Here is a 26,361-nt window from a genome sequence, read left to right as displayed (position 1 = left end):
TTCGGAAAGTTAGTTTAATGCATATTTGTTTTCACAAAAATCGTTATCGAAGGAATTGTTCACATAATGTGTTTGCAACAATTTCAAAAATTGCTTACATTTGATTTCATTTACATAATGTCAAAGTGTATTGATAAACATAAATACCATTAAAATTTTCGGTCATAACAGGGTTTGCTATGTCGCATTTCAATATTTCATTACAAAAGAGATTTTTATTTTATTTTTTGCTGACGTTTAACAATCTTTTACAAGCATTATGTTCACATTTCCCACGAAATCAATGCTTTTGATATCTGACACTTTATAACGTGAATTCTTTAAACTAATTAGTGCTAGTAAAAGACTGTCCGTGTAATGATTGGTGTCCACATTTATTTAAAAAATGAACCATTACTTATATTTACTATGGATTAGAAATGACCGTAATAAAACATGATAATTCCCTACAATGTCATTTTTTTATTTTGCTTACTGGGTACATTGGGTATATAAAGGTGTTTCATCCCTAACAAACTAGGCTTTTTATTATCACTTCAGCAATAAAAAGGAATTCTGGTGCCTTGTGACTTCAATTAATCATTTTAAATCGGTTTGATCACCTAGGGAATGAAATCGTTATTTTTTAAATTTAATATCAAAGGGTACGTTGATGATACACTCCGTTCAAGAATATTGTATTGTGTATTGTTTGATTAAATACTGTAGAATCAATGTGTTTTTTTTCCAAATTTTTTAAACATATTCGGTTGATTTCGAAAAAAAGATATTTCTTGCATATAAAATATTTTAGGATCTGTCTTTGACCGAATATTATCTATGTCCTTACTTTTCACGCGGAAGCCAAGGTTTTTACTGTATTTGTCCAAAATATGTGATATCAAATGGTTTAAGACATTTGGAGAAAAAAAAGCATACTGATGCTGATGTAAAATCTACAACACATAGTGTTTAAATGTAAACCCTAAATAAAAATGGTGTTAAAGACATGTTTCTTCACTTTGCACAGTTTTACCCACTTGTGTTAGCATTTAAAAGAAAACAAGTTTTTCAACACATGTCTTGATTCGATAGTATGTTAAACAGACCATACTACTATTTCTAGTAACAGTCCGTAATCTAAATAATGACTGTCAAAAAATTGGACTGTTCATTATTTAAATAATTGACAGTTAACATAAATGAAGTACGGAATGCTGTCCAATAACCCATATAGAGTACAAACAAAACAATGGATAAAACATGTTTAAATACAGGCAAACGAGGTATGTGTTCGAAACAAAAAAAATCGTACAAGACTTACTTCCGCTAACGACGCCAACGCCATTCGACACTGCGATTGCGGACATCCCTTTTGGTGCCTAAGTTCCTGCAACGACGCCTCCAGCGCCAAATCCTACAGCGGACAGTATAAGAGGGGCGGCAACAACCTTGGTACCAGCGAATGCTAACGGCAGGGCGGCTTTTTTTAACATCGATGATATATTAATGTTTGTTGGATTGTTCTGGAATTACAATTTGTTTATCTGTACTAAGCCCTCACATAAATTTTCCATCATGCTCAATTCGAATGCCAGGTGAACCAATATTTTTTAATGAAACATTCGAAATAATTAAAAAGAATTTTATATTTGCCAAAGAAAGTATCGCAATACCCTGATGCAATATCTCTATACATCGCAACACGCTTTAGCCCATATTGCACATCCCTAGCAGTTGGTAGCAAAGCAGATAACGTATAACACAATCTTGTTTCATTTCATGGAAGGTTCAAAAGTCAACAACCTTTTTGTCTTTTATATACTTTTTGACTTTCACTAAATCAGTATATTTTTTTTCTTCAAAATATACCCAGAGACAAAGCGTTCGATGAAATGATAAAAACTATTGTGTACTCGATGATTAAATAAGAGTCTAACTCACATTGACAGGTGTAATTGGCAGCTCCATAGTTTGAATTGTGCCATTCCGTACAGGTACGTTTTAACTTAATCCAAATACACAGGATGTGGTCCAGGATGCCCTCTGTTTATCTAAGTTTGAGAATGGTACTTCAGATTGATATTATATCTCCGTGATGCACATAATTGATAATGGTTATACTTTAAATTCAGTCCAATACTTTCACTTATTTTTTCGATCTGAAGTGGTGTCTGTTTGCATTCAATTTGAATGTATAGGGAAATTAATTAGTAGTGTATAAATTAATTAGTAGTTTATAACCTACAATATGTAAGAATTTGAAATTAATTGTGCCTACCGTTTTTTTGAAAATGTAAATATATATGCAAAAAGCTACAGAAACATGCTCAGTAGCAAAAAGTTTAAACATAAACCCGGTAAAACCATGTAAGTATGAAACTATTAAGGGAGAAATATACTTTCCTTTTTCGAGGTTTCCTAAACGTATACACAACAATATGTCAGCTATCTAAAAATGCTATCTATTTTTGCTCATCTAGGCCCATACATAATACAAAATACAATACTTTAAGCCAATAAAAAGATAACAGAAACACATTCGCTCATTGAAAGTTTTCCCTTCATGGATCCCAAACTAAATCACCCCGGACATTCAAACACTTGTTAGTTACACAAAAATTTATGAACTCGAAATGTCAACAAATGAATTTAAGTGACACTCTTATTCAAAATCAATACAAACACATGTATAACAAACATCAATTTTGACTGATAAACCTTTAACTACTTACTAAATAATGCATTTATAAAAAAAAATACTGATAAAAAGATTGTTACCGTGCATTTAAAAGAAGAAAATATAAAACTATCAATTGATTGGTGAATGCTAAAAGATTTACTGTGGTCTATTGTCTCGTAAGGTAGAAATAACGTGCGCATTTCTTTCAAACTTAACTCGGTATCCTTCATAAGAACCATTGTTTTTGACATTTGTTCATCCTTTGGAATATTGAAACAATATTATTCAATGTGGTAAATCTGAATTGGGAGTAGGAGTGCATCTTTAAAACAAGGAATTCTGACTTTGTTTTGACATGAAGTCTTTGTAAATCTGAGGTGATGGTTTGATAACTTTTGTTATAAAGTTCAAATCGTATCCATCAATGCACTAACGATACAAAAGTCAAACTTAAATGGCGCCGACAATCACTAATTGTCGAGCAATAAAAACTTGACCTAACATCGTTTAAGCGATTAACTTTAATGTTTGAAATATATGTGACCAGCCACGGGATTTTTTGCCCGAAACCACCTTTTGGGCGAAAATGAGATATGAGTAATTTCTGACAGTCCTATTCTTTAGGATTAAAGTACTGAAGAGAAAATTCAAAAATTCCTATTTTTAACGAAATTATGACAAAAACTAGAAGGGCACTTGTTTAAGAAACAGCTGGAAATTCGGTGACTTTCAAGAATTTATTGAAACATTTGTATTCACAGATGCAATAAATATGCATTACTACAATATACACAATTCCCACATTATAACGACACTAACATATTTTCAAAACCATTCTCAATTATTATTGAGAAAATACATGAAAATTAATTGGTTACCATGGCAACCGTTATTGACAAAAGGCGTTTTGGGGTTAAATTTGCATTTAAATATACAATAAATGTCATCTGAAGTATTCAATATTAATTGATATCCTCATACCTTACGGTACCTGGTGTATGTATTTGACAAATGTCAGAATAAATAAAAACTGTTCGCCAAGTACCGTAGTTTATTGGATTTTTTTCACACTATTAGGTTGGAACTTGCACCTAATACAAACCAATGTATATCTTGAGGTTAAAGTATGTTACTACTGTAATTTACTACAATTTATCTTATTTGAATGGTCTTTAAGGGTTTGTTTTTTATCCTGGTTACCATGGCAACAGGCCACAAACATGATTATAATCACACCAACTTAACCAATTTACCTTAAATGTGATTTTTGTATAGTTATTCATTGCTCATAAAACATGAAATGGTGGTTAATATACTCTTAATTTAATAAACATAACAATACTGCATAATTTACACTATTTTATAATAAGATCAGTTAATAAATGGGCACATTTACAAAATGAAAACAATGTATTTAACATACTAACTACTTAGCATGTACACGTCATTATGTAGTTTCAAGAAGTGCAAATGGCCACATAGTACATCACAAATGATATTCTTGATGCTTATTCATAGGTAAAAGTTAAAGCTTAAAATGTTTATAGGGTTCAGGAAGGTTTTAAAAATGAAGATATTGAAGAGAAACTGAAAAGTTGCTAAGGTACATTTTATCAGGCAGTGAAGTAACTAATTTTGACAAACAATATTATAAATGTCTTCAATTCAAGCATTTATAGGCTTCAACTACCAGAATTTTTTTAGGTTTGTATTAATAATTAATAATCATATAATGTTCTCCATTATGGCAGAATAGTTCTACCAACAAAAGACTGGGTGCAGCACCCTTCTATCACTCATTTGCTAAAACCACAGTTTATCACTTGAAATCACTGGTAGCCTTATTTCAAATAAACTTGTTTCTATTGAATAAATAATTGTCAATAAAAAAATGATACACATTTTCATCAGCTCAGTAACGGATCATTCTCAAATCTTAGATTTAGTTTATAAAGATCACATATCAGTATACTGAAAAAAATGTTTTCACTTATTTAAGGGATCAGAGCCTTTTTGCATCAAGTCCTTTTAGTTGGATGCGTTCGGGGTACTCTCCATGGAAAAGCCATTGTTGTGGGGTTGTCAATTTTAACATCAATCTCACTGTCCTTGGCATGCTCTCTCATGAATTCACTCACTGGGTTGTCAGCTGAAGTTCTGCAAAATAATGTTCATATGTACAATACTTAGTGCTTGGAATAAATTATGCAAATGGACTTGATCATCAAAATTCACATCTGAATAAAATTGAAATAATGTATAAAATTCTTTTTGACTTCTGTTCTTAGAATTGCATACACAGGCAGTGATACTGTCTATAATACTTTTGTTATACCTGAAGTGGTGATATTTCCTCAAGTTTGGAATGGACTTCAGGGGTATCTTGGTGTACCCCAACCAGTCAAAGAATTTAATCAGTTTGCCAAGGTCATCAATCCACAAAGGATGTGTGCTGCCTCCATTTGGTCTAAATAAATAAACATGTTGTTTATATTATGATATTATACCTATTGTTTAAACACAACCTTTCTTTTACATAATAAGGTATTATAACCAACTTCAGTGTTTAAATAAAGTACCAAACTCTAATAGTTGTATATACAAAATCCTTTAATATGGCTTTAAATCATCATTTAAAGCACCAAAATTAAAAAAACAAACAAAAACAACAACAACATTCTTATAACTTACCTTCCACAGACCAAATCTCAGACAGGACATAACTTTATGTCACCCGCTCCCATTTCAGTAAATGCTATTTCTCTTTGTAGCCCCTTCAGAATACATCAGACCCTTTAACAAAGAATTACATACAGTTTATTGAACTGATTGCCTTCAATCCATGACATTTAGAGAAGTAAGAGAACAAATTTAAGCCAGAACTATTTTTTATAAGACTATGAATATTTTGAGATTTCTGATTACTTGTATTGAAAAAATAATAAATGTTACATTGTTTTGTTATTCTAATGTTCTCATGTGTCAATGTGCAGTGCATAAGTGATGTACACTAATTTTGTCAATCATACTCAATGACTGCATTGTTTTTATTCCGCCCAACACAGTTGTCAATGTGCCGCAGAGCAAATGTGAGCGCTTCTCTGTTTTCAGCCTTGTACAAATTAATTTACGTGGTTGGCACACATTCTTCTTTAATTTGATCAAATCCTTTTATATCAAAGGTCTGTTATTTGCAGTTTCAGAGAAGCTTTTCAATGATGTAATTATATACTATATAGAAAACCTGTCACCTCTTTTTCAGGGGAGCTTTAAACCATAGGGCCATACTTTGAACAATCTTTGTAAAATACATCTACATTGTACACCTATGTCAGACTGCATACACAATGCTATTAGTATTAGGAAGTAGTTTTTATTTAAAAAGTGAAGAATTATTTTCTCCCTCTTAATTTGTGCTTGGTATTCAATTCATATAACATGTTACCATGATAACTTAGTGCTGTTGATAAATATTAGGCATTGCCTTCTGTCTAATGCTATTCATATTACTGCTGCAGACTTTTGTACATAGCACAGCAAGTTGAGTAGACTAAGATGAGATGAATATCGTTTTTAAAGTATGAAATATTGAAATGTCTTTTAAATACTTTGACCATCAAAATTCATAACATGGTGTCAGCAGTTGATCACACTGCTAGTGAGAATGGAATACCAAACATAATTTTATTCTTTATCATATACCCATCATTAATCCACATGCAATACATATCACAAAATACTTTAACATATATTCCGCTCCAGTGCAATACGGCCATAAACCACTCTTGTGACGTCCCGTCATAACAAGTATGTTGCGCAATATTAAATTGACGTCATTAAACCAATGAGTGCATCCTTAAAATGAAATTCATTATGCAAAGATGTGGCTTCTAAGTGATCTAATCACTAATGTATAAAATAAAAGGGTTATTAGTATTGCGTTTTGATCCGGATATGGCGAATGTCATATTTGATTCTGGTGGTTTTTGTAGATTTTGATTTTACTCGGCTTGTGCCTTGTGAAATCCAAATCTGCAAAAACCTACTTGAGTCGAATACAACCTCCTGGATCAAAACGCAGTACTTATAAGTTATAACCCTATTATGTACAAAACCTGTTACCCCGTGGACAGAGCATCTTTAACCCACAGGCCCATTGTAACTTTGAACAATCATTGTAAAAGACAACTACATACAAGATGCTTAAGGAAGAAGTTTGGAAAAATTAAGAATTATTTTCTCTGTCTTACCCGTCTGTATATATTCCAGAGTGGGTCTGGAAAAGCACTGGAAAGTGTAGGTACATAGCGGAACTTCCATGGAAAAATATGGTTTTCCATGGAATTTCCAGTGATTTCCGCAGATTTCCAAAAATTGTCCAGAGCCACTTCTGGAAAACAGTGTGGAAAACTTCTGGACATTGTTTATATTTTCCGCTAATACCCTGGAAACCTGTGGAAACAGTATGGAAAGTTGGGACTTAGAATATTTTCTGCCTGCTATTCTCTGGAAAAAGAACTTAGTCATTTTTCTACAAAATTTGGACTTAGCTTTTTTTTGTGAAGATTTCACGAGATTCGTTTTAAAGCTAGATCTAGGCATATTTTACTGAACATTTTTGTGGAGCAAAATTGTGCACTTGGTCTTCTCAAGCCAATCATAACAGCTGGAATTTTAAATTATTTAGAATGAAATCATAACATTGAAGACTAATAATTTCTATAAAGATTCAACAGTCTGAAATTGACAATTTTTTTAAATTGTATAGTTTTATTCTTTTCAATTTATTGCTTTAATTTGAAACCAGGTAAATGATAATTATTTGATTTCATTTAAACATTTTTATGAAATCATTTTCCCACCAAAATTAAAGAAAATTCCTTTCCTGAAAAACACTATTTATGCTATCAAAATGTTTTATAGAATATGTCAAACTAGTTTATACTGTAAGAATAAATATGATTTATTTGGTTTCAGATTTTTGAATAACTTACATGGTGTAAATGTAGTTTTATTATGTTCAATATTTTCAATCATAATTATAATTCAATGAGGACTAATAATGTTTCATTGGTGCAAATATACAACAAGTTTTTCTCAACTCTGGGCATCTCTAGAATAAACACAGGATACCTTGTTGTGATGAATACCAGCTGTCTCTTATCTAATTACTGAGAAAACTGACCAGTAAGAGGTCAAGGCAAGAAGTTTAAAGATTAACTGTGTGCGCCAAAATCAACTGACTTCCTCTCAATTCAAACTTTTGAAAAAAGCTCATGTTTTGTGATGTAAAAGTGACTAGATTACTAAGGTTGTGCTTTTATTTACATTGGAATATCAAGTATTCTAATGTTGACATGCAAGCCTACATTCTGTAGCTGTGAAAAGGAGTTATATTAGAATTTACAGTGAATTTTTTCATTGGTAAGTTAAAAGATACATGTACATTTTAGACAGTGAGTCATTGTATTAGCTTTGTCCATTCAATCTTTAGAATATATGTAAATGTATCTAGAATGAATTAAACTGTAAATTATTTATCAAATCATACTTGGTATATTGTATTGATTGACTTTTTAAGAAACTGTGAGTGACATAAACTTAGAATTAATGGAAATATAAAATGCTGAGCACTACATTTGTTTTTATTTAAAGATAATTAAGGCTATGGATTGTTGTGTTTTTAATTTTTGTGCATGTATTTATACTTTTTTAAGACCTGTCAAGCTTCCACTGCCAACCAGCCAAGGTGAAATAAAAACAGTCAAGAATCTTAAGAGGTTTACAAAAAAGAAGAGTTTCCTGTATTGCGACCTACAGAGGTTTGTGAAAATAAGTTTGTAAAATCTTAATATCATGAATTAAAAATTGTTTACTTGGTCAGACATCTGAAAATGGTAATTGCTTTTTTTAACTGATTTTTGATGTCCAAGACATGCTTGAGGAAGCTTTAAAAAGTTGATGTTATATAAGTAAAGTTTCAAGTTATGCCCCTTGTTCATTTGAGAAAGGTTATATAAATATAATTCGCTTCAGCTGTAAGGAGGCCAGTTGAATGTAAAGTACTATCTGAAGCCTGTCCTGGATCCTATTGTCAGCTCAACCTTATTATAAAATAGTTCAGTGTTTTAGCATTTTAACTTAGTAAATATTAAACTTACTCATACATAGAGTTATTATATAAATATTATACCTTACATAAATGTGTCCCTTCTTTGTATGTATATGTATGCAGTCAGTCAAACCGTATACCCCCCCCCCCCCCCACACTCTCTCTCCAGTCTAGTAAGTGTTTGTTTCCATGTTTGCTTGCATTTTATATTTTATTCCAGATTTCATCACAGAGAATTACAGTGTTCCAACAGATCCAGGGAATGGCGAAAATCTGAGAGCTTTGAAACCCATCAAGAGTGGTGAAAATGTCATATTGAAGACATGCTGGTTGTGCACCTGAGGTTTGATTGCAGATGTTTCAAGTAAGAGCAGTGTTGGGCCCTTGAATTACTGACATTTTGAACCTGTGTCACCCCTTTTTGTGGGGCTTGTGAGAGCATTTCTAATTATAATTCGTTATATTTGTATTTGTTTTAAAAGAGACAAATACAATTTAGAACAATACAAAATTTGCATTGTTTTATATTCCAGATTCATTTGTATTTTTATGTGCTAATGTTGTATAAATAAGTCAAAAGTTTTAACATTTGAAAAAGGCTTTATTAACACCTCAACTTCCATTCCTGAAATGAACTGACTTTCGGCAATTGCGGTTATTCATCGCATTATAATTTACATAAAAAAAGTTGGTCTTGTTATTGTTTGTATTGTGTCAGCAGGTTTCGTAAAGTATCAATCAACATTTGAGAAAGTGTTAATTTATGATATGTTAAATGTATTGTTGTCATAAATGTTACAATTTTACGTTTGAAATGATTTCAAGTGTTTTTTTCCCTGTGACCTCATTTGATAAAATGTTTCCGGTTACAGTCGGGTCGTTCTATTTACAAAATTGATGGGTAAGTAAGGATTAAGGTCTTAAATGAAATAAAGTATTGTTTTCAAAATTCCTGAATTTAATAATGAACTCTTGGTGTATATAAGTAATGAATTGCTGGATTGATGTCATTATCGGGGACATAATCGCAATCGGGCTGGTTTAATTCAACGGAAGATAAATTGGTGTATCGAATCATTAAATCCAACGTCCATTATAAGCAGTTGAAACTCGTCGCAAAAACTGCTCTGTTTTACCCGTTGAGAATAATCTCAACACAATTGTTACAAAATATGTCTAAAGTTATTGGCCCAGTTTTCGTTTTTGATTCGGCCATAACATTGTTGCTTGAGAATGTTACCAAGGTATTCGTATGACGCCTTATAGCATATAGGAAGTCAACGTATGATTTCAATTATACTTCGTTTAAGTTGCAAAATGTCTATGATATGGTCAGAACAACACATAGGCTCACTGTCAATAATGGAATGCATTTAATAGCAACACACTTCCTTTTAAATTACGGTGTCATTCAAACTGTTTGACACATACCTTGATATGTATTGTTCGTTTCTTTAATAACATATCAGCTGAACGTTCTGTTTTCTTCCCCACAAGTGTAAGTTTTTCATGAAGTTTGCGGTTGATGAGATGTAAAGTATGCGGCCACTGAACAGTCTGTAACCCATTCCCATATTTTAAAGTTGGGTTCGGTGTTGAGCTAGATAGAGTCATGACCTACACTGAATGACCAAGATACAATATGATCCGAATATAGGAACATCTTGAACCTCTTATTAAAACTGCATTTTTTTGCTTCCTGTACTATTACTCTTTTTGTTACAATATCTTTGTGTGTTATGAGAATACAACCACATAGGAATAAAACAACGTTGTGCAATCGTATAATTGTTAAAATGACTTAAAGTTCCAACTTATCATTTTTACTCTGGTAAAACCCAGGAAATTGTTTGTAATAAACATAACCATCTAGATTACTTAATTATCACAATATGACATGATAAATTTCGTAAATTGAGTATCCTTTACTCAAACAGTTTGTGAAGGGTTTAATTACCTCATTATAAAATAAATAAAGTAAATCCGATTAACTCCTATGTTTATAAAACACGTATTCTGTTTTCTTTTTTTTAATCTGAGTAAATTTTGAGGACAACTTTCACAACATGATCAAGAAAATCCCTCTTATTTCACTTTTTGTATGTTATCTGCGCTTTATCATGACCTTGTGGCCTAGTTCATAACCGTAAACGCGCTATCTGCAATCTTAAGCCGCATCTGGGGGTTCACTGACGTAATGTATTCATACGCTGTATTTTGATTGGATTGCCGTTAGCGAATTTGAATAATCAAAGTAGTACCGGAACTGATTACAATAAAAACATCCAATAAAAATAGTTCTCCTAACAATTCAAGCTAACTGTATGTTCTTTTAATGAAGCACAAGAAATTCATACGTAGCGAGTGAGTTAATCGGGTTAACTACATGAATGTTCTTGCATACAGTCAGATTATATGCAATAAGAATATGAACATATTGGAAAAGTACGCAGCGAAATTTTTCCGTTCAGTGCTCTGTATTGATAGACTGGTACCCTCTTTCTCTTTTATCCGAAAAGAAACCAGTATCAGCTAACCGCGGTGCCCGTCGCGCATTCGAAATGTCTTGTGAATCCATACGTAAAGCGAATAAAGCGTGCGGTCTAAGTAGAAAAAAACTAGGAAAGTTGGTTTAAATAAATATTGTTATCCTTTGTATACAATGTTGGTATTCCGGAGTCGGTCCATGTTCTTTTTTTTCGACATACAGTAATTTGTATGTTTCCGTGATATTTTCTTTTTGATACAAAGTTTGTTTTAACTAATCATCACATGGCACTTAGCACTTTTTTAAATACAACATGATATTTGGTATTTATTGTTCAAATACTATTAATGTTAACTTAAAAAACATAATTATGCCGCGTAACTGTATAACTTTATATTTTTGAGGAAAAGTAACTCAGGGTACCAGTCTACTTTTGACCTCAAAATTTACTCTGACTAGAGCGGCCGAATGATTCAGACATGTATGTTATCACTACTTCCGGATGCTGATGATGTGAATTTCATAGTGATTTATTGAGGAAATTTACCAATAAAGCCCCCATTGAATGATTACCACTATCAAATGGATTTATTTTCATCTTACCGTGCGTAGCATTTTTAATTTGACACGTAAATTTTCAAGCAATACAAGTTCGTTTGAAAAAATCATGTGATTTCAATTTTGCAAAATGGAGATAAAAATATCAAATATGTGCATACTTATTTATAAAGTTTCATTCTAAATAAAGCCAAATGTATGAATATGTGCACAGCATCTGTGAATAGGATGATTGTTTACCTATGTGCATAGAAAAGTCTTGGAGTCACTCTCAGTGTAAGTACATGACATTGTGATAAACCATCGCCATTGTCGGGCATTGATAAAACAATCTTGCATGCTCAATTTTGATTTTCTCTCTTATAATGCACCAGTCAATTGTTACCACGCCTCCCTCCGGGATATACCAGGGAAAAGGGCTGTGTTTTTACCTTACAGGTATTCTCCTAGCTAAAGAACTTTACCAAACACATTATATATTACCTTTTTGGACGTGTTGTGAACATCAAAAAAATAAGTATCAACATTAAAATTATGGAAGCCAGAACTAGTGTCCTCGCAATGCCGGGTGATTGCGGTGGTTTTGTCTTCCCTCAAAATATATCAGGGAATTGCTCTTACCTTAGATCCGCGGGGTGCGGGGTTATTCACGGGATTTTACCACCAGTTCGTTCTCGCAGGGCAGGGGTTTTACCGGGGATTGGCTGGACGGAAAGTCGGGGGGGGGGGGGGCTGGTTACAATTGACTGGTGCATACTTTACAAGTTCTTTTTCTGAAGACGCTTTGTGCTCACTTTTTATTTTCTAGCCAAGAATGAAAATCAAACATCAGAGATACAGTATGGTGATGCATTGTTGTTGATAGATCAATAGAACTTTGTGAAATATTTGAGGGAAAGGTATTTGGTTAAATTATTTACAAGTGTAACTTTTGAGTTTTATTTAACAATGCAGTGCCGAATATTGTGGAGATATTTTGGTATTTTATTTACAATAACGATATCAAAGAGTAAAATATTTTATTAAAAAAGTGTCCTTAGATTCTTTACAGGAAAAAAACTTTTTTGGTGCCAATCTGGTGTACAGTCCCTTTTATAAACAAAAAGTGAAACCAATGCTGTAATAATTTGAGACAAACAAAAAGAAGACAGCACAAAGTTCAAAAAGTGTGACCATTGTGAGAATACCTTACATAATTTATAAATTTTCATGCGATTCAGACCATTTTAATGCTAGAATTCACAAAAAATCATTCCCTTGAATTATTCCTGTCATAGTTTAAAGCTACACTCTCAAAGATTTACCGTTTTTACAACTTGTCTTTTTTACAACTTTGTCTTGGAAAGAGCAAATTTTTGCGTAAACATCTTTGAACCAATGATATCAGATTGCTGACAAACAATTAGCTCGTAATTTGTCATATTTCCGTTCGAAAATTAATGTTTTATGGCTTAAACCGTTACTAACAGTTTAAGAATAATGCTTAAAACATCAATTTTGTAACTTTAATATAAAAATCTGCCATCTAAATTTTGGTCAGCAGTCTTATATAACTGGTTTCCATGGGTTTTCGCAAAAATTGGCTCGTTCCAAGGCAAAAAAATAAAAAAGTTGTCAAAATGAGAGTGCAGCTTTAAACACATAATAAAATTTCAATGCACTACATTTGACATAATTTAAAACAGATGAAAAAATGTTATTTTTAAAAGGCACAATATATTCTTTATGTGACCTTACATTATAATGAATTTATTCAGATCATAATTAAGTGACTTTTCTTGCACTTAAATGTGAACAAGAAAGCTTGGGATTGAACACTAAATGAAACAAGAATGAAATTGAATGAATCACAAAATATCATCAAAATTATACACACAAATGTTCTTTGATATAAAAAAAACTTTTTTAGACTTTCAAAAATTTAACATTTACTAAATAGGGTTATATAAAATGATGAATACATTTGTAGAATTTGATATCCTACTAGATGTAACTCGGCTTCATTCATTTTTCAAACTTTCTCTCAGTGATGAGGAATAAATTTTATTCACTGCAGTTGTTTTCTAAGTTTATGAAAATAAGAACAATTGAAACAATTCATTAACTACTGTTGATCAGTGCAGATTGTGGGAGGTCATGGTTGATTTCAGTGAACCACCAATAAGCCCTGCCAAAATTGGATACTGATTGGTCAGTCAGGTGCTTTTAGTAGGCATGATTAGCATGAATGTTAATTTTAACCATCATTTATGAATGTTTACACAATCATTGAATATTGAAATAACAAGCGAAATGTTAGTTTGAATGATGAAAGCCATGAAATATGTGAATTATTGAAAAAGATTGTGAAGTAAAATTATTTATTGTTTATCAGGAAAATGTTGAAATCTCATGTTTAGGCCTATAGTGATCATACTTGATTGCTATGTTATAGGCACTTATTGCAATATGTTTTATTCATTGCAATATTTATGTAAAACATTAATTATTATGTTGACTTATAATAAGTTTGTTGATAAGAACTATTGGTATAGGTGATGTGAGAATGATCTCGTAAGTCTTTAAAACCCCTTTTGGTATTATGAGTTTTTTTTTCAAAGTAACTGCAAAACAAGTCCAGCTGTCTAGAAAGACTATGTCAAACTCTGACCAGATATAATTTCTTGTCTTTTCAAATTACCAACTTGGCAATGGTTTTATCATAACATAGGATATTGGTTTTAAAGAATATGTTAGTGTTTTAGTATGAGGAATTAAATATCATAAGTGGCACTAAATTGAACATAATTTATAGTTCTCATTGATATTAAACATAGTCACAAGTACATGTTGATCTAAGATTTAAGGCTTGGATGGAGTCAGGGCAAGAAAATATGTTAATACATTGTACTTTCCAACGCAAGAACTGTTTGTATTCAGGTAAATAAAGCAATCCCCACACCAAGGAACTGCAGTATTGCATAACCAGCTTAATTGACATTATGAGTTGGAGTTTAAATTGCTGCAATTAAAGGCACATCTAGTTTTCAGAATTATTCAAACTCTGATTTAGCAACCTTAATATAGTTATATGAACTACTTTTGCAAAATGAAAGCTTTTTTAGATTTACAAGGACGGGTGAAAAGTATTTGCCAAATTTACTGCAACACCTGATACCTGTTGCTTAGGAATCCAACAAATTCTTGGCACTCCAAATGTTACAGTACTATTCAATTTGGAGTGCCTGAAAAGAAAGCTTCTTGATTCTACATCCAACATCTTCTTTCTGTATGACATATTGGACCAGGAAAATCATGAACCTACAACCTTTTGCATCTATTGAGATAGGGAGCTATCAGGACAGTGACAGAGGACAATACAAGAATGGCCAACTGCTGCATTTATTGAGTTATCTAATGCATACAAATTAAGAAGGAGAAAATAATTCTGAATTTTTCCAAACTACTTCCTTAAGCATCTTGTACATGTATGTAGTTGTCTTTTACAATGATTGTTCAAAGTTACAATGGCCCTGTGGGTTAAAGATGCTCTGCCCACGGGGTAACATGTTTTGTACATAATAGGGTTATAAGTACTGCGTTTTGATCCAGGAGGTTGTATTCGACTCAAGTAGATTTTTGCAGGTTCGGATTTCACAAGGCACAAGCCGAGTAAAATCAAAATCTACAAAAAACTACCAGAATCAAATATGACATTCCGCCATATCCGGATTAAAACGCAGTACTAATAACCTTTTTATTATATTATACATTACTGATTAGATCACTTAGAAACCACATCTTTGCATGATAAATTTCATTTTAAGGATACACTCATTGGCTTAATGACGTCTATTTAATATTGTGCAACATACTTGTTATGACGTGACGTCACAAGAGTGGTATATGGCCGTATTACACTGGAGCGGAATATGGGTTAAAGTATTTTGTGATATGTATTGCATGTGGATTGATGATGGGTATAAAATAAAGAATAAAATTATGTTTTGTATTCCATTCTCACTAGCAGTGTGATGAACTGCTGACACCATGTTATGACATTTGATGGTCAAAGTATTTAAAAGACATTTCAATATTTTATACTTTAAAAACGATATTCATCTCATCTTAGTCTACTCAACTTGCTTTGCTATGTACAAAGTCTGCAGCAGTTATATGAATAGCATTAGACAGAAGGCAATGCCTAATATTTATCCACAGCACTAAGTTATCATGGTAACATGTTATATGAATTGAATACCAAGCACAACTTAAGAGGGACAAAATTATTCTTCACTTTTTATATAAAAACTACTTCCTAATGGCACTGTGTATGCAGTCTGACATAAGTGTACAATGTAGATGTCTTTTACAAAGATTGTTCAAAGTATGGCCCTATGGTTTAAAGCTCCCCCGAAAAAGAGGTGACAGGTTTTCTATATAGTATATAATTACATCATTGAAAATCTTCTCTGGAACTGCAAATAACAGTCCTTTGATATAAAGGGATTTGATCAAATTAAAGAAGTATGTGTGCCAACCATGTAAATTAGTTTGTACAAGTTTAATTTAACGACTTTGAGAAATTCAAAAGAACTATGACTTTATCTGATTTAGCGCTTTAGCCCCCCCCCCCCCCCCCTCTCACTCTGCACACACTTAACTAGATTTTTCAAATTTCCTTTGCAGCTTGCAAGCAGTGTTAGTTTAAAGTTTAAGCTAGCCCATTAAACAGTGACCCCCTTGTGATATGAACTGATTTTTTCAATGCTTAGAACATGCTTGTCAACATCTCCGAATGAAGCCCTAGTCCATCAGTGCTTTCAGCACTTTGATTGTTATTGTTGTAAGATAGCGCCATGCTAAGGCTATATTATCTGCGTTTTCCTCTCTGTTATCTGCGTAATCATGTGCCTCTATAAATAGTGTTTTTACGTAATACCTTACATTGATAAACAAGCTAACAGAAGAAGCTCATTTTCAGAAAACGTGCTATCTACTATTTTTGGAAAATGCGAATTGCGCTTTAGTTATTTAAATAAAAACAAGATACATAAAGGTAAGTTTATCGTTCATTCCATAAATATCATTTATAAAACTGTTATCTATTAATCGTCAATGCCACACTTAGATAAATACTGCAGTGAAGGTCGTTCCACGTTGATGCTATTACACCGGCTGAAGTACAATGATTGTTGATACATCAAAAGTGGCTCATTTTTGGGTAATTTACGGTTATTATCGGCAATAAATGGCTTCTTTTCAAAGTCATTTTTATTACCCCGAAGGTGGGCATATTAAAATCGCACCGTCCGTCCGTGTGTCCGGCTAAAAAAATCGTTTGCGGGCAGTTACTTTCTTTTGTATGGACATATTTTAAAATAACTTGCCACATGTGTTTGACATACCAAGACGACGTCTCGCGTGCAAGACCAGTGTCCCTACCTTTAAGGTCGAGATCAAACTTAGGTGTTTATTCACAATGGAATGCTGCATATAAGGACATAGACTGTAGGTTGTCGTGTCCGGGCTGTAACTTTCTCCTGTATTGACATATTTTGAAATAACTTGCCACATGTGTTTGACATACCAAGACAACGTGTCGCGTGCAAGACCCGTGTCCCTACCTCTAAGGTAAAGGTCACACTTGGTGTTTATTCACAATGGAATGCCGCATATAAGGACATAGAGTATAGGTTGTCGTGTCCGGGCTGTAACTTTCTCCTGTATTGACATATTTTAAAATGACTTGCCACATGTGTTTGACATACCAAGACGACGTGTCGCGTGCAAGACCCGTGTCCCTACCTCTAAGGTAAAGGTCACACTTGGTGTTTATTCACAATAGAATGCCGCATATAAGGACATAGAGTATAGGTTGTCGTGTCCGGGCTGTAACTTTCTCCTGTATGTACCTATTTTAAAATGACTTGCCACATGTGTTTGACATACCAAGACGACGTGTCGCGTGCAAGACCCGTGTCCCTACCACTAAAGTCAAGGTCACACTTAGGTGTCTGTTCACAATGGAAAGGGTCTATTTGCAATGGAATGCTGCATATAAGGACATAGAGTATAGGGTGTCGTGTCCGGGCTGTAACTTCTTCTTGTATGGACAGATTTTAAAATAACTTGCCACATGTGTTTGACATACCAAGGCGACGTGTCACATGCAAGACCCATGTCCCTACCTCTAAGGTCAAAGATACACTTAAATGTTTATTCACAATGGAATGCTAAATAAGGGTTGTATTTTTTATGTTCAGGGGCAATTAAAAATAAGTTGACATATGTATTTGACACATAAAGGCAAGATCAACTTTTCATGTACTGACCTTGTTCATATGTCAATGTCACATTCGGTGGGCATTCGTCACATACTGTGACAACTCCACTCACTTACAAAGAATATTCAACATTAAATGAACACAAAATCAGTTATCATTGTTTTCTATTCCTTTATTCACATATCAAATTTATACAATTTTGCGTAACTAACCAGTGTTAAAGTGCCCGGAAAAAAATGGGTAAAGAAAAAACATTAGCAGCCCATACTCTTTGAAATAATTCATATATTGTTGTGTAAAGGATAAGAAATCCTCGAAAGTACCCTTTCCCACTTAATAGTTACATTATACGGTAGGCACATTTAAAACTGTACTGTTTATGTTGTAGACTGGCACAGTTCAAACAATGGAGCTGCATACACCAGCCATAATACCAGCTCCTGAAAATCCCCCAACACCACCAGATCGTGTAAGTTTAAATTAAAACAGTCCCCGGCCTTTGACCACGGTTAAAGTTTCATGCTGAAGACAATGACGCTCACACTCCTTTAATTGTTTATTTTATTTTTAAAACTGCAGGGAAATACCTATTTTCCCTTTTAAAAGAATTAAAGGAGTGTGAGCGTCATTGTCTTCAGCATGAAACTTTAACCGTGGTCAAAGGCCGGGGACTGTTTTACCTATTCACTAGAAACCTGCTACAAATGTGGCGAGAGACATAACGCATACGTTCATTGATATCAATAAATAAAGCTTTAATAGTAGTTAAGTTATGGTACATTTAAAAGCTAGAAAAAACATACTTTTTTGTAGACTAATTAAAACTAAGTATTCTTTTCTAAAGTTTCACTTTCATATTCCATAGAACGCTAGACAAAAGTGTTGGTGAGTATCGTACCTTCACTGAAATGCAACAAGATTTTGAAAATGTTTCAGAATGGCTACCAACTGCTAGGGATGGGTGATTGACAAAAACGTATTGCAATATAACAAGATACTGAAAAAGGGTATTTCGATACATTCGTGTTTGCAAAAAAACAAACAAACAAACACGAATATGTTTCCGTTGCCTCGTATGTCCCATATCGGCTCAACTACTTGACCCGTATTAAATATGTGTCTGTTCACAATGGAAAGGGTCTATTTACAATGGAATGCTGCATATAAGGACATAGAGTGTAGGGTGTCGTGTCCGGGCTGTAACTTCTTCTTGTATGACCATATTTTAAAATAACTTGCCACATGTGTTTGACATACCAAGACGACGTGTCACGTGCAAGACCCATGTCCCTACCTCTAAGGTCAAAGATACACTTAAATGTTTATTCACAATGGAATGCTAAATATGGGTTGTATTTTTTATGTTCAGGGGCAATTTAAAATAAGTTGACATATGTATTTGACACATAAAGGCAAGATAAACTTTTCATGTACTGACCTTGTTCATATGTCAATGTCACATTCGGGGGGCATTCGTCACATACTGTGACAACTCCACTCACTTACAAAGAATATTCAACATTAAATGAACACAAAACCAGTTATCATTGTTTTCTATTCCTTTATTCACATATCAAATTTATACAATTTTGCGTAACTAACCAGTTTTAAAGTGCGCGGAAAAATATAGGTAAAGAAAATCATTAGCAGCCCATACTCTTTGAAAAAATTTATATATTGTTGTGTAAAGGATAAGAAATCCTCGAAAGTACCCTTTTCCACTTAATAGTTACATTATACGGTAGGCACATTTAAAACTGTACTGTTTATGTTGTAGACTGGCACAGTTCAAACAATGGAGCTGCATACACCAGCCATAATGCCAGCTCCTGAAAATCCCCCAACACCACCAGATCGTGTAAGTTTAAATTAAAACAGTCCCCGGCCTTTGACCACGGTTAAAGTTTCATGCTGAAGACAATGACGCTCACACTCCTTTAATTGTTTATTTTATTTTTAAAACTGCAGGGAAATACCTATTTTCCCTTTTAAAAGAATTAAAGGAGTGTGAGCGTCATTGTCTTCAGCATGAAACTTTAACCGTGGTCAAAGGCCGGGGACTGTTTTACCTATTCACTAGAAACCTGCTACAAAAGTGGCGAGAGACATAACGCATACGTTCATTGATATCAATAAATAAAGCTTAATAGTAGTTAAGTTATGGTACATTTAAAAGCTAGAAAAAACATATTTTTTGTAGACTAATTAAAACTAAGTATTCTTTTCTTAAGTTTCACTTTCATATTCCATATACCGGTAGACAAAAGTTTTGGTGAGTATCGTACCTTCACTGAAATGCAACAAGATTTTGAAAATGTTTCAGAATGGCTACCAACTGCTAGGGATGGGTGATTGACAAAAACGTATTGCAATATAACAAGATACTGAAAAAGGGTATTTCGATACATTCGTGTTTGCAAACAAACAAACAAACAAACACGAATATGTTACCGTTGCCCCGTATGTCCCATATCGGCTCAACTACTTGACCCGTATTAAATATTTCCGTATGCATATATCGCGTCGACGTTCACGTTCACCTTGATTAAGACTTAACTACTATATGGAAAGTGTTTCATTTACTCATCATAATTACAAAATAGACGTAATCTTTGTACGATTAAAGGATAATTGTCCCAATAATACATGATGCGTGGTAAGTATTTGAACCAATAGGGGATATACTGGGCAAATAAAACCATACAGGATTTTCTGCGTCCCGTTTATCCCATATCGTGTAACCTACTCACCCCGTAACGAATATATCACGTCGACAACCTGTTTACATTTTTAAATGTTTCCTTTATTCACTGGAATCGGAAAAAAGACGCCATTTTGGTACGATATAAAATTGGTGACCCGATATGGAAAAATATGGGGTCACCGCGTAACCAGTTCTGGACCAATGGCGTTGAGTCATTTATGTTTGAGGCGTGATAACGAAAAATATGGGGTCAATGCGACCAGAACGTAACCATGTTTTTAATCATAGCTAGTGTGAATATTTCCCAGGCGTGTATGTTCCGTTATGTATGATTGGCTTCAGTGTGAATACTACTTATCCCGTCATGGCAGTGATCACATTTTACTAACAGATTTGTTGTATTCACGGTATATGCACACTTTATTAATTCCTTTGTCCCTTTCCTTTTCTTCTTCATGTTCCTTTTCATTTGCTTATCGTAAAAGACAGTTCGTTATTTCCTTAATAAATTTGACTAAACTATAGAAATTACATCTTAGCTGTCCTGGTCAGCGTCTTTATCTTTTCAATTGTCCTAATTTCTATTTATCATGTCGTTCGTAATTGTGTATTTATGTACTTCTGTATTTTGTATTTGTGAATTATTATCTGTGTAATGTTCTAAATTACTCTTTGCTTGTTATAGGTTTCTCTTCCATATATCAAGAAATAATTATCGCACCCATCAAGGCTTTTACTGAGTAGATTAGCCCAAAGGGTTACATAATGTTGAACCAATGGCGTTGCTTCATCCATGTAAGAGGCATGATATGTATCACTTTTGCTTTGCATCATGATAGATATCGGTTTATTAAACTAGCCAACACCTCAACCAACTGCACTGCTGCAAAACAATATTTTCCTGAAATTGTTGAGAAGTGACAAAAACTTTTAATTCAAATTTGATTCACATTGGTCGACAACTAATTGTTTCATCTTAACATGTAAACAGTTTTATGACCGAGAAGATGGAAAGCGAACCACCAGTCCGTTTTTTGTCTGGATTGTAGTTTCTTGGCTGTTATTTTGTTATGTACAGAGGGAGTTTACAATAGCTGGACATGTAGTGTTGGTATATAAGTTCCATATGGTAAATGTTACACAAAACTAGTTGTATACGTCATATGCAAGACCTAGTTCCCTGATACTTCTTACTTTATCACCCCCCCCCCCGTCAATCATTGTGTCTGGCATATGGCCTTTGTATTTTTAGCTCTTCCTAATTGAAGGCATGACTGTTAGTTATTGCATAATCCATTGCAATCGATGGCCCATCGGCTGCATTCGTCACTTTCTGCGACAGTTGTATACAACAAATAGAAGAACTTCTCGGGTTGCGTCCGTTCTTCGTTCTCTACTTCTTTTGTAAAACATTGAAATGAAAAACAAATCTTCCTCCACAAATGGGGAAAGCTTCCCTTCGCAATAAGATGAAAAATATATTTGTTTTTTATTGGCCAATTGACAACAATGATTGTAGTTAGAACCGTATAATATACTTCAAATGAAAGGGTTTTATGTATTTGATGTATTTGCATTTGATGAGGGGAGCCTGTTGACCCCATATTAATTGATATCATTTGAAAGATTGGGATTAAAAGAGACAAAGAATGTTGACAAACACAGAAAAGACTTTAAAAAACAAGTGTTTGTAGTAGAAAGAGTGCACATTATAATTATAAGGTGTTTTTGTCAATTAGGTTATATGATAGTAGTCACATTGACTTATGCATATATACTGCTTTCAATAAGTATGTACATAGCTTTTATTGTATCGATAGATATTGCCATACTTCAATTTTTCTTACTCATGCTTACTTCTTTTAAACATCTGACATAAGAAGTTTGGTACAAAGGTCATCCAAATTTGGCATGGTTAATGGAACGATGAATTGACAAGTTTCTGATACGTCAATATGAGTTAATAATTGTTTACACTTTACAAATTGTATTTCCAGAACACTCCAACAAACACTCCAACAAACAGTAACGCATGGTTGTGGTTTAAAAAAGCTGCCCTGCCCTTAGCAGTCGCTGGAGCCTCGGTTGTTGCAGCCCCTCTTGTTCTGTCCGCTGCAGGATTTGGTGTTGGAGGCATCGTAGCGGGATCCTTGGCAGCAAAAGGGATGTCCGCAATTGCGATGTCGAATGGCGTTGGTGTAGCTGCCGGGAGTACGTATTTTTATAAAATGATAATTTTAAACGTTGACCTCGTTTGCCAGTCATACACTTTCATAAATACTATGTAGATAGTCTTTGGTAAAACAACTGGAAAATATCTGCTCTATATGAAAGTTCTGATGAGATAGTATGAATCTGGTCAAACTTTGACGAATCATGGACCGTTATCCCATCCAGTGTGAATAGTGCTATACAGCTAATTATATACTTTCATCTCCGTTTTATGCCTATAAACATTCTCATTTTTGAGTGGACATCATTTTAATGTATCTAATAAGAAGGCAGTTTTTCTCAAGTATTTAAATGCATTTATTTCAATAAATCAGCAAAAAATTCAACCACTAGATGAAGCGGTAGATAGAACACTGGCTAGTGCAGAAAGTGGGAGGTTTATACAATTAGATTTAGAAAATTTTACATATTCAAGAATGCTGCTATGTACTTTAATAAAATAAATGGTTATGTGGACTGTGCTTACGAACAATCTTTAATAATTTTGAATATAATTGTCAAAAACAATGCTCAATGCAACAGTTGAAAATTCAAGACGAATTTAGTCAAATAATCGTCATTAAGGCCTATAACTAATGTTTTATTTTCATAGGTTTCTTTGCGGCATTCCAGTCAGCAGGGGCGGTTGGAATAGCCGGAAGTACACTTACGGGGATCGGGATGGCAACTGGAACAGCCACAGCTGCTGTACAAGAAGGAATAAATCGCTTTAAAAGGAGTACATATTTTATTCTGCGCTGAAAGGCTAAGGGGATATGGTCAAAGTAGGCGTGTGTACAAGTAAAACGTGTGTGCGTCTCCGTCTTGGCAGTCTTTTCTGAACTATAGAAAAGTCTGTTGCATATACTAGAACAAACCCATATACAGTTTCGTATCTCCTTGAGGAAAGGTGCATTGCACAAGAACCACCATTCTTGGTTTAATTTAATTATTGCCCTTGTTCATTCTTTTTGTCCAGGGTATAACTCGAAAAGTCTTACTTACTTAAAAATCTTATACAAATGTATGTTATTGAGGAGAAGTGTAGTGCAACAGAACGATAGCACTGTGTGCAAAATGTTTGAGTTAATGCCCTTTGTTAATGTTCATACTTATTTTTGTCGTTTGGCGTAGTTGTTACTTTTCTTTCTTCGGCGGGAGAAATGGCAGTCAATGCCCTCTGATTTGTTAAATCTAAAATCTATATTATTATCACATATTCCAAATGTTGATTGTTTTTACTTTCTCAACGTTGTGTTAATTTATGATACTAAAGGTCAATCCGCACATGTAACGATCATTTAACACTTAAGATTCTAATCTTTAGTAAAACGGATCCCTGGGTCATATCACATTACATTGCAATGTCCGTTAATGGTTCGTAACCAACTATCGACATATTTAAAACCCATTTAAACATGACACATTGTACAATCAGATGCGTTTGGTTTCAACGATGTAATCTAATTTCACACAACAATCACTGTATCTTTCGAAGCCAACACTGTTAAGGAATTAATTAAAGCTATGACTTTAATTGGTTAGTAGTGTTTATAAGGTTTTTTTCTAGGAAGGCAAAATTATTGCAATTAGTTATAAAAAGAACATACCAATGTATATGCAAACTCGTTATATTATTAGTTACAATACACCAGATTAACTTAAAATAACGTTCACTGTGAAAGCAAAAACAAAATTATGGATAGCTAGATCACCAACTCAATTATGATATGGAGTATAAAGTATATGTGAGAACTAAATTAAGACATAAATTTATAACACCGACTTTAGAAAAAAGAAACAGATATCAGTTAACTGCAGGGTCAAAACGTTTGTAATCAGTCATCATTCTTTTCCTTTTAGATAACAACAACAACAATGGGAATAATAGTGAAACAGAGGAAAACGAGGAATCAGAAAATGAGGAAGAGCAGGGAAGTGACGAGTTATAGATTGTCAATGTCATTGACTTGTATTTGACGTATTGTGTGTGTGTATATTTTTTATTGTGCATTTGATTCTTGTGTCAAACAGAAAAGTACGTTCTGGAACAGTATGACATGTCCTGTTGGCTATATCTTCTACTTTATCGCGATTTTTGTTTTGATTTTTTAGAAATTTCAAACCAGCTTTTTACTGGGAAAAGTTTAAAAAATCACTATGGAATAAATACAAAATATACAACTGTCATCAGTTGAGACGTTGTCTAGAATTGTAGCGTACAAAGTTCAGAAAATTATATGACCTTCCTTAATTCAAGAAAAACATGTGCTTTCTGCTAGATACAGATCAGCAGTCATTAATTCCCCTTAAAGAATTAGGAGTAGATGTATGCGAAATCATAATAATTAATTGAGTGATGGAAATATTAGATTTAGCAACATTTTAAGAAAGATGTACTAATACTTAAGGTTTATGTGCTATGTCTTTGGCGTTTACCCACTGCCATTAAACCGGGTTTATGTTTAAACTTTTTGCTTCTGAACTTGTTTCTGTAGCTTTTCGCATAAATATTGATAAATATTCCTTTTGCATTGACTTTGTCTAATTTGAATAAAATATGTTCACCAAAACCGGAATGTGTTGATCGTTTAACCTTAACCAATTTGATAGATTCCCAATGAATCGCACATATCTGTGTTTCCTTAAACAAGCGTGTTTGAAACCCTCGATTCAATTAAGCTTCACCAGCATTTCATATAAGTGAAAGGCAGTCTTAGAAGATTGAACTAGATTAAATGTGCTCCTTGAAATGATAAATGAAACCCTTCAATGTATTATTTACTAATTATCTCAAGCTTTTCAGTATTTGCTTACAAAACGGCACTGATTTCGTTTTTAAACAAACACGGCTGAGTGTCTCACCTTGTCAATGTTAACATGTCATGGCCTTTTTGTAATTTGATATTAACCATTTAAACAAGTATATTTTAGATATTAATTGAAAGCAATTTCATTTCCGCGTGCGCTTAACAAATTCCGCACGGTCAGTATCGCCACGCACTAACGTCCCATTGAACAATGTTTTAGTCCAGGAAACATTACATTGTTTTGATTGATGATAATGAGTGTGTTATATGCAAAATAACATTGCAATTTCCTCAACGTGTGTATATTTCGAACACAAAAACCAAATGTTTTGACATGCATAAGTGTTTCTGATTCGACCACACTTTGTTAATGAAGGTACACGATGAAGTATTTGAGTTATTGATGTCTAGTGACCCATATATTTTCCGTGTCCTTAGGGCTTTATTACCAGTAAAAGAAAACGCCCTAACAAAAAACATTGTACAATAGGTCAGTTCACAAAAAACACTTACTGCAATCTGTTTTTAAACATATCTGCTAATATAAGTA

The 26,361-nt window shown here is 33.5% G+C and overlaps 1 protein-coding gene and 1 long non-coding RNA gene across 4 annotated transcripts; one reads left to right on the top strand and one right to left on the bottom strand.

Annotated features, from left to right (window-relative positions):
• Positions 1-4,664: 4,664 nt before the first annotated feature.
• Positions 4,665-5,440, bottom strand: LOC128229358 (uncharacterized). Its single transcript, XR_008260083.1, has 3 exons — positions 5,354-5,440; positions 4,998-5,129; positions 4,665-4,819 (listed from the first exon to the last, which is right to left on the bottom strand). It is a non-coding gene; the product is annotated as an uncharacterized LOC128229358 (long non-coding RNA).
• Positions 5,441-16,717: 11,277 nt separating this feature from the next.
• Positions 16,718-25,563, top strand: LOC128235996 (interferon alpha-inducible protein 27-like protein 2B). Of its 3 annotated transcripts, none has more exons than XM_052950788.1 (6): positions 16,718-16,858; positions 18,475-18,555; positions 19,864-19,944; positions 22,788-23,001; positions 23,615-23,740; positions 24,865-25,563. In XM_052950788.1, the coding sequence occupies exons 2-6, from the start codon at positions 18,493-18,495 to the stop codon at positions 24,951-24,953; spliced, it is 573 nt and encodes a 190-aa protein (XP_052806748.1). In that variant the 5' UTR covers positions 16,718-16,858; positions 18,475-18,492; the 3' UTR covers positions 24,954-25,563. The 3 variants fall into 3 exon arrangements, with proteins under 3 accessions (XP_052806748.1, XP_052806741.1, XP_052806756.1); XM_052950781.1 differs by lacking the exon at positions 16,718-16,858 and adding an exon at positions 16,962-17,023; XM_052950796.1 differs by lacking the exons at positions 16,718-16,858; positions 19,864-19,944 and adding an exon at positions 16,962-17,023.
• Positions 25,564-26,361: the final 798 nt, after the last annotated feature.

Source organism: Mya arenaria, chromosome 1 (assembly GCF_026914265.1).
Source record: "Mya arenaria isolate MELC-2E11 chromosome 1, ASM2691426v1".
In the NCBI taxonomy this organism is placed as follows: Eukaryota; Metazoa; Mollusca; class Bivalvia; order Myida; family Myidae; genus Mya; species Mya arenaria.
This window is presented reverse-complemented; position numbering and strand designations above follow the sequence as displayed.